This window comes from Cebus imitator, unplaced genomic scaffold, assembly GCF_001604975.1.
Source record: "Cebus imitator isolate Cc_AM_T3 unplaced genomic scaffold, Cebus_imitator-1.0 Scaffold499, whole genome shotgun sequence".
NCBI lineage: Eukaryota > Metazoa > Chordata > Mammalia > Primates > Cebidae > Cebus > Cebus imitator.
The window spans coordinates 1,046,969-1,055,238 of NW_016107814.1; the positions used below are offsets into that span (position 1 = coordinate 1,046,969).

At 38.0% G+C, this 8,270-nt stretch overlaps 1 protein-coding gene across 8 annotated transcripts in view; it reads left to right on the plus strand.

Moving 5' to 3' along the window:
• RUFY2 (RUN and FYVE domain containing 2) overlaps nt 1–8,270 on the plus strand; it is a 48,517-nt gene that overhangs the window by 21,349 nt on the left and 18,898 nt on the right. For 6 of the 8 annotated variants that reach the window (XM_017513703.2, XM_017513698.2, XM_017513700.2 and 3 more), the window contains 3 exons: nt 1,682–1,849; nt 3,363–3,460; nt 5,891–6,010. In XM_017513703.2, coding sequence (XP_017369192.1) covers nt 1,682–1,849; nt 3,363–3,460; nt 5,891–6,010 — 386 coding nt within the window. Of the gene's footprint in view, nt 1–1,681; nt 1,850–3,362; nt 3,461–4,214; nt 5,673–5,890; nt 6,011–8,270 lie in introns of those variants that run through there. The other 2 variants (XM_017513705.2, XM_017513706.2) reach the window with 1 other exon arrangement.

Sequence of the window (8,270 nt, forward strand, 5' to 3'; positions counted from 1 at the left end):
TGTTTTGAGATGGAGTCTTGCTCTGTCGCTTAGGCTGGAGTGCAGTGGCGCGATCTTGGCTCACTGCAGCCTCTGCCTCCTGGGTTCAAGTGATTCTTGAACCTCAGCCTCCCAAATAACTGGGACTACAAGGCATGTGCCACCATGCCTGGCTAATTTTTGTATTTTTTCTAGGGATGGAATTTTGCTGTGTTGGCCAGGCTGGTGTCGAACTCATGGCCTCAAGTGATTCACCTGCCTTGGCCTCCCAAAGTGTTGGAATTACAGGTATGAGGCACCGTGCCCAGCCTGTTGTTGTTTTGAGACAGGGTCTTGCTCTGTCACCTAGGCTGGAGTGCAGAGGTGCGATCTTGGTTTACTGCAGCCTCTGCCTCCCGGGTTCAAGTGATTCATGTACCTGAGCCTCCTGAGTAGCTGGGACTATAGGCATGTGCCACCACACCCAGCTAATTTTTGTATTTTTTATAGAAATGGGGCTTTGCTATTTTGGCCAGGCTGGTCTCAAACTCCTGGCCTCAAGTGATCTGCCTGCCTTGGCCTCCCAAAGTGCCGGGATTACAGGAGCAAGCCACTGTGCCTGGCCTGTATCAGTGGTTTTTAAACTCTAAGTTATAGTATATGATTGTGAATGAATGGGTTGTGACCAGCATTATAGAAAATGAAATAGAAAAGAACAACATATTTAAATATTAGGAAAATCATAAAGTTAACTTGTTTTTTAACCTTTCAAATTGTGAAATATAATGCCAACAGAAAAAATACTAATGCACAGCTTAATGAATTATAACACAAATAACCTGTGTGACCACCACCCAGGTCAAGAAGAAAATATTGCCAGTCTTTCTATCACCTTTTCTGTCTTTATGTTAATAAATTTCTTAACAAAAATTCTTCTTTTTTTATTTTTTTAAAGTGACAGGGTTTCTCCATGTTGGTCAGGCTGGTCTTGAATTCCTGACCTCAGGTGATCTGCCGCCTCGGCCTCCCAAAGTGCTGGAATTATAGGCGTGAGCCACTGCGTCCAGTGATAAAAAAATTCTTAAGAAATTAAACTGTGTTTTAACTTTGGCCTTTGCTTGTGTAGACTGCTTCATTTCCTTTTGTTTAAGGAAAATTAATATCAAATTTGTGAAGCATGAAAATGATTAATTCTTAAACCAGTAAAATAATGATTAACAGAATATAGAAAATACTTTCATTTTAGCAAAAACTGCATTTAAAAATATTTATTTATTTTTTGAGACAGACTCTTAATCCATTACCCAGGCTGGAGTGCAGTGGCGTGATTTTGGCTCACTGCAACTGTTGCCTCCTGGGTTCAAGTGATCCTCTTACTTCACCCTTTCTAGTAACTGGGATTATAGGTGCATGCCACCATGCCCAGCTAAGTTTTTGTATTTTTTGATAGAGATGGAGTTTTACCATGTTGGTCAGGTCTCGAACTCCTGACCTCAACTGATCCACCCATTTCGGCTTCCCAAAATTCTGGGATTACAGGCATGAGCCACCGCGCCCAACCCTGCGTTTCAAAATATTTATTGTGTTGTTATAGGGCCTGGTTGATTTCCTTTAATGGACTTAAAAAGTGTAGTCTGTATATTGAAGGGAAAATCTTTCATAAAGTTTATTTAATTTTACATCCTGAAGTGGAATGTGAATTGAGAATATATTGAAATTGCAGGATGTGGAGAATGAGCTCGCAGTACAAGTTAGTATGAAGCATGAGATTGAACTTGCCATGAAGTTGCTAGAGAAAGATATCCATGAGAAACAAGATACTCTGATAGGTCTTCGACAACAACTAGAGGAAGTTAAAGCAATTAACATAGAGATGTATCAAAAGTTGCAGGTAAGGATTGTTCTTAATTTTTTATAAATTGCAAGTAGATATTTGTAGAATGGTTTTGGTTTTTAAGATGAGCCCATTTTAACTGTACCATATTAGTTATAAAGTCCAATGTCTTTTTTTCTAAATGAAATTTTAAGAAATATAATGAAAAAGGTACCAACAAACAAAATAACACCTGTCTAAATTGTTTTTTTTAATGCTGAAAGGTTAAGAGTATGAAAATTAAATATTTTGGGAAGGGGCCGGGCGTGGTGGCTCACGCCTGTAATCCCAGCACTTTGAGCGGCAGAGGCGGGCAGATCACCTAAGGTCAGGAGTTCAAGACCAGCCTGGCCAACATGGTGAAACTCTGCCTTTAAAAAAAAAAAAAAATCTTTTGGGAAAACTCAATTTAAACTGCAAGACGTTTTTATGAACTTCTTTTTACAGTATAGTCCCAGGAAAGATTTAATTTCAATTGAAATGCTACACTATTATAATAGTAAATTTTCTTTCTTTCCCCCCTTTTTTTTTTTTTTTTTTTTAAGGCAGAGTCTCACTCTGTTGCCTGAGCTGGAGTGCAGGTTCAAGCCTCCCAGGTTCAAGCCTCTCCTGCCTGAGCCTCCCTAGTAGCTGGGACTATAGGCATGCACCAATACGCCCAACTGCTTTTTGTATTTTTAGTAGAGACAGGATATCACAGTGTTGGCCAGGTTAGTTTCGAACTCCTGACTCAGGTGTTCCGCCCACCTCAGCCTCCCAAAGTGCTGGGATTACAGGAGTGAGCCACCATGCCTGGCCCATAATTGTAAATTTTCTAAGATTATGGTGCTATTAAGTAGATTTGTTGCCAAAAACCCTTTACAATTTAATTAATTTGAAAAATGTCATATTTTACAAGAATGTATGCTGTCATCTTCCAAAAATATTGAAGGGTGAGTTTTCTTTATTACATTTTGTTTAAAAAATTTTTTTGTTTAGGTTCTGGGAAAAAAATCTTTAGGTTCTGGGGAAAAAACAATGTTTTTTGTTTTGCCTTCTGTAGAGATGAGGTCTCACTATATTGCCCAGGCTAGTCTCAAGCTATCCTTTCACCTTGGCCTCCCAAAGCACTGGGATTACAGATATGAGTCACTGCACCCATCCTATTAACATTTTAAATGAAGGTTAATAAAGGCTGGGTGCCATGGCTCATGCCTGTAATCCTAGCCCTTTGGGAGGCCAAGATGGAAGGATTGCTTGAGGCCAGGAGTTCGAAAATAGCAAAACCCCATCTAAAAAAAAAAAAAAAAAAAAATTAATAGCAGTGTTTTATATGGCACAATTATTTTAATGTACAAAGTAACTTTTCATTTAAAAGTAACAGTCCCATAGCAAAATGGTGTAAGAAACTTATAAATATTCAGGTTAAAAGATCAAAACTCTACTTGGGAGACTGAAGTTCAAACCTAACCTGGGCAGCGTAGTGAAACCCTGTCTCTTAAAAAACAGAAAAAAAAAATAAAAACACCATAGCTTTTGTTTTTATAAATAGGGTTCTGAAGATGGCTTGAAAGAAAAAAATGAAATAATTGCCCGACTAGAAGAAAAAACCAATAAAATTACTGCAGCCATGAGGCAGCTGGAACAAAGGTACAGCATTTCCAGCCTTAGTTTCTTTTTTTTTCTTTTCTTCTCCCCTTTTTCTTTATTCAGTTCTGACGCCTGCCACAAAAACCATTAGGAAGACATAGATTAGGACATGTTTTTTGTGTAAGCACAGCAGGATTTTGCCGTTTTGTTTTGGTTGTTGCATGGAATCAAGTTGCTTTATATTCTGATTCATTTCAAGTTGTCATATTGTAGATTTTTCTTAGAGGCCTAATATCAGCAGTTTCATGTGTTTCAATCAATTACATAAAACAAATACACAAATTAAAATGTCAAGAAAATTAAAAGTGAACAAACAGAGTCAGATTATCCCTGATTGATTTCCATGCATATTAATTGTCATATTCTTTGCCATTCACCATCTGTTGATCTGAAATCAAGCATTCCGAATTGGTGGTTTAGTTTTGTTTCTTTGAGCTAGGACCTTCAACCCAACTGAAGATACAATTTTGTTTAAATTGAATTGTTTTATATTGGCATTTTTCACTTTTATTGTTGGAAAATGTAATGTATTTCCATTGCCCTGTCATGTTGGTGTCAACATATGTCTTATCATTGCTTTCTTTGAATCTACTTATGAAAAACATAACTATTAATGCTTTATTGACATGAATATTCTTTTATTGACATCCTCTTTCTTCTTTTTTCTTTTTTGTTTTCTTTATCCCCATTTTTACATTTTGGACATCTTTATTACCTTTTTCTGTCTTTGATTTCTTTCCATTCCATTATGAAGTGACAACGATTTGTTAACTCAAACTAGGACAATTGCAATGTCGTTGGTGAAATGTGCCAGCAGTGACACTCAGGACCAGTACAAGCTGGTCAAAGATATATCTTTCTGAAGACCACTTGTATATAAACAGACTCAATGAAAAGAAAATCAACAATTTTATAATATATTAAATAGAAAGGAATCGATGCTATTAAATATTCTAAAAGGGTGTTAGGAACCCTGTACATTTTTTGGTCAGCTGCTGTGGTAATACACTGCCATAAAGCAGAGTGGGTGCACTTGGATTTCCAGACATACATTCCTCAAACCTGTGCACAAAGGCTGATTTGAGTATTGACCCTTTGGAGGTCAGGATTTTCAAATGCAGTTTTATCTTTTTAGCTACTTTTTGATGAAAAATATAAAGATTGTTTAAAAATAACTTAACCTTTGGTTTTATACTGTGTTGGCACAGATATATTTTTCTCATTGGCCCACTCTGCCCATTGGCTCCCTTACAGATTTTTACATATGCTTTAAAATAATTTATAACCCAGACTGGCCATCATCCTGTGCTTCAGCTTTTCAGTTTTCCAATTCTCCCTTGCCCTCTTCTGTGATAGCACAACTTCAAGGCCTACCTCGCTCTGACTTTTATTTTCCTTTTTGTAACCTTAGAGAAAAGCTTGGGTCCACCTTAATATTTTAATTTAAACTTAGATTTGGAGATAACTTAAATGTTACTCTCCTTTCCTTGGAAGCAGCATTTATACCCTCAAAATACATGAGGGTTGCTCCATTGGTATGGTTTTAAGCAAGAAAGGAAGAGGAAGAGTTTTTAGGTTAGTTGAACCGAAATTTCTCTTGTGATTTCCTGCAAGGAGTTAATATCCTTTGAATCTTGGGAAATACTTTCTTATAAAAATATTGAAGTTAAATATAAGAAATCCTAGACGGCCAAAGAAGGCAGGGAGTGGAGCTAAGCACAGGAAAATGCAATGACTTACAAATAAAAACAGGAAAGATGAAAATCACAATGTTTTAGCTAATTTTTAATATTAAATGGTCAGGAACAAAAATGACCTCTAGAGAATGATGCCAACTGGCACCAGATTCTTTTTGAATTTTAAACATATGCATATGTGCACACACACACATACATAGAGCTTTGGCATAATTTAGTAAATGCATAAAGACGCTGTAAGAAGGACTTAGCTATCATTTGGAGTAACTGCAGGTTTTTCTCCTGGCCTTGTAGCACACTTGATTCCTGGCATACACATCCTTGCATAACATATAACAATGTGGCTTCTTCAGCTAGTGTAGACATAAATTCTGTGCTCTTGGTTTTGTAAAAAGGTAGTAACATACCTATTATGCTTTGAAATTTGATTCATTATCCTCTGCTTAAATGGTAAAGGCTGTATTGCTTTGCATTGTTAATTATGAACAAGAAATAAAACAAATTTGAAGTTAGTATTCTGGGCATACTACATGTTATATTGAAAAAAAAATCACAAAACAACTTAAAGACATTGTGTGGCTCTTTCACGTTTGAGTTTGTGAGTTTTCCCCCAAACTTTGTTTTCATTTAGAAATGTTTCTATTTCCCCATTTTTCTTTTATTTGTCTTCTTCACCCTTTTACACCCTAGTTCTAGCCTCAGTTTTACCCAAAGTTGATTTGAATTACACCAGATTGCAGCAAGCAGAGAAGGCGCAAATGGAAGCTGAAGATGAGGACGAAAAATATCTACAAGAATGTCTCAGTAAATCTGACAGTCTGCAGAAACAAATCTCCCAAAAGGAGAAACAGCTGTGAGTATTTCGTTCTTAGAAACAAAATACTTATATTAACATACCGCCCCATTTTTTTGCACATAATGATAGAATACCAATATTTTATCTAATGATGCCAGCTAGATTTTAGTGTTTACTTTAAAAAACAAAAAAATTAGAAAATATAGTTGTGATAATACTTATGTTTTTACTCTCTTTATTGTTTACAGAGTACTTTAAACTCTGTGTTGCTGTCTTCTTGCTCTAGGAGAGTTTTATTCATTCTTCTGTTGTTTTTTTTTTTCCTTCTTTTGAGACAGAGTTTTGTTCTTGTTGCCCAGGCTGGAATGCAATGGTGTGATCTTGACTCACCGCAACCTCTGCCTCCTGGGTTCAAGTGATTTCTCAGCCTCCTGAGTAGCTGGGATTACAGGCATGCACCACCACACCTGGCTAATATTGTATTTTTGGTAGAGATGGGGTTTCTCCATGTTGGTCAGGCTGGTCTCAAACTCCCAACCTCAGGTGATCCACCCGCCTCAGCCTCCCAAACTGCTGGGATTACAGGTGTGAGCCACCGCACTGGGCCTTTTTCTGTTAACATTAATCTGATGGTCATTATGTTTCTAGGTGCTGAGTGTAATAGGCTTTTGTAACTACAAGTAACTTATTAAAGGACATGCTGTTTTCTGAGAATATACATATATATATATATATATATATATATATATATTAATTCTGGTAAACACGTATTTAGTGTACAATTTTTACATTAAACTTTTTTTTTATATATTTTTTATATGTGTATATATATATATTTTTTTTGAGGTGGAGTTTTGCTTGTCACCCAGGCTGGAGTGCAGTGGTGTAATCTCAGTTTACTGCAGCCTTCGCCTTCCAGTTCAAGAGATTCTCCTGCCTCAGCCTCCTGAGTAGCTGATATTACAGGCATGCGCCACCCTGCCCGGCTAATTTTATATTTTTAGCAGAGACGAGGTTTCACCATGTTGCCAGACTGGTCTCAAACTCCTGATCTCAGGTGACCTGCCTGCCTCAGCCTCCCACAGTGCTGGGATTACAGGCATGAGCCACGTGAGCCACCATGCCCAGTCCTGATAATATTTTTTTAAATCAACTTTTTTGTTTATTTTTTTATCTGAGATGGAGTCTCACTGTGTGACCCAGGCTGGAGTGCAGTGGCACAATCTTGGCTCATTGCAACCTCTGCTTTCTGGGTTCAAGCAATACTCCTGTCTCAGCCTCCTGAGTAGCTGGGACTATAGGCTCGCACCACCACACCCAGCTAATTTTTTGTATTTTTGTTTGTTTTTGGGACAGTCTTGCTCTGTCACCCAGGCTGGAGTGCAGTGGCGTGATCTTGGCTCACTGCAACCTTCGCCTCCCAGGTTCAAGTGATTCTCCTGTCTCAGCCTCCCGAGTAGCTGAGATAACAGGCACCCACTACCATGCCTGGCTAATTTTTGTGTTTTTAGTAGAAACAGTGTTTCACCATATTGGCCAGGCTGGTCTCAAACTCCTGATCTTGTGATCTGCCTGTTTTGACGTGCCCAAAGTGCCAAGATTACAGGCGTGAGCCACTGCACCCAGCCACTTTGTGTGTTTTTTAGTAGAGATGAAGTTTCATCACCTTGGGCAGGCTGGTCTCATATTCCCGACCTCAGGTGATCCGCCTACCTCAGCCTCCCAGAGTGTTGGGATTACAGGCACAAATCACTGTGCCTGGTCAACTTTTTTTTTTTTTTGTCTCTGATTTTTTAAAAACTTTTATTTTGGGTTTGGGGATACATGTGAAGGTTTGTTACTAGGTAAACACATGTTATGGGGGTTTGTTGTACATATTATTTTATCACCCAGATATTAAGCCCAGCACTCAATAGTTATTGTTTCTGCTCCTCTCCCTCCTTCTACCCTCCCACCTCAAATAGACCCCTGTATCTATTGTTTCTTTCTCTGTGGTCATAAGTTCTTATCATTTAGCTCCTGAACATTTTTTTTTTAAATCGTGGAAATGGGGTCTGCTATGTTGTCCACGCTGATCTCTAACTCCTGGCCTCAGGTGATTCTCCCGCCTCAACTCTCAAAGTGTTGGGATTACAGAAGTAAGCCACCATGCCCAGCTTCTGAGAACATTTTTATTAGTACTGTATATCACCAACCAGGAAGGATGTTAGTGTATGTCATTGCGTTGACAAAAAGCAAGTTGCAGACAATATCCAAATGTGATTCAATTTTTTTTTTTTTTTTTTTGACAGAGTTTTGCTCTTGTCCAGGCTGGGGT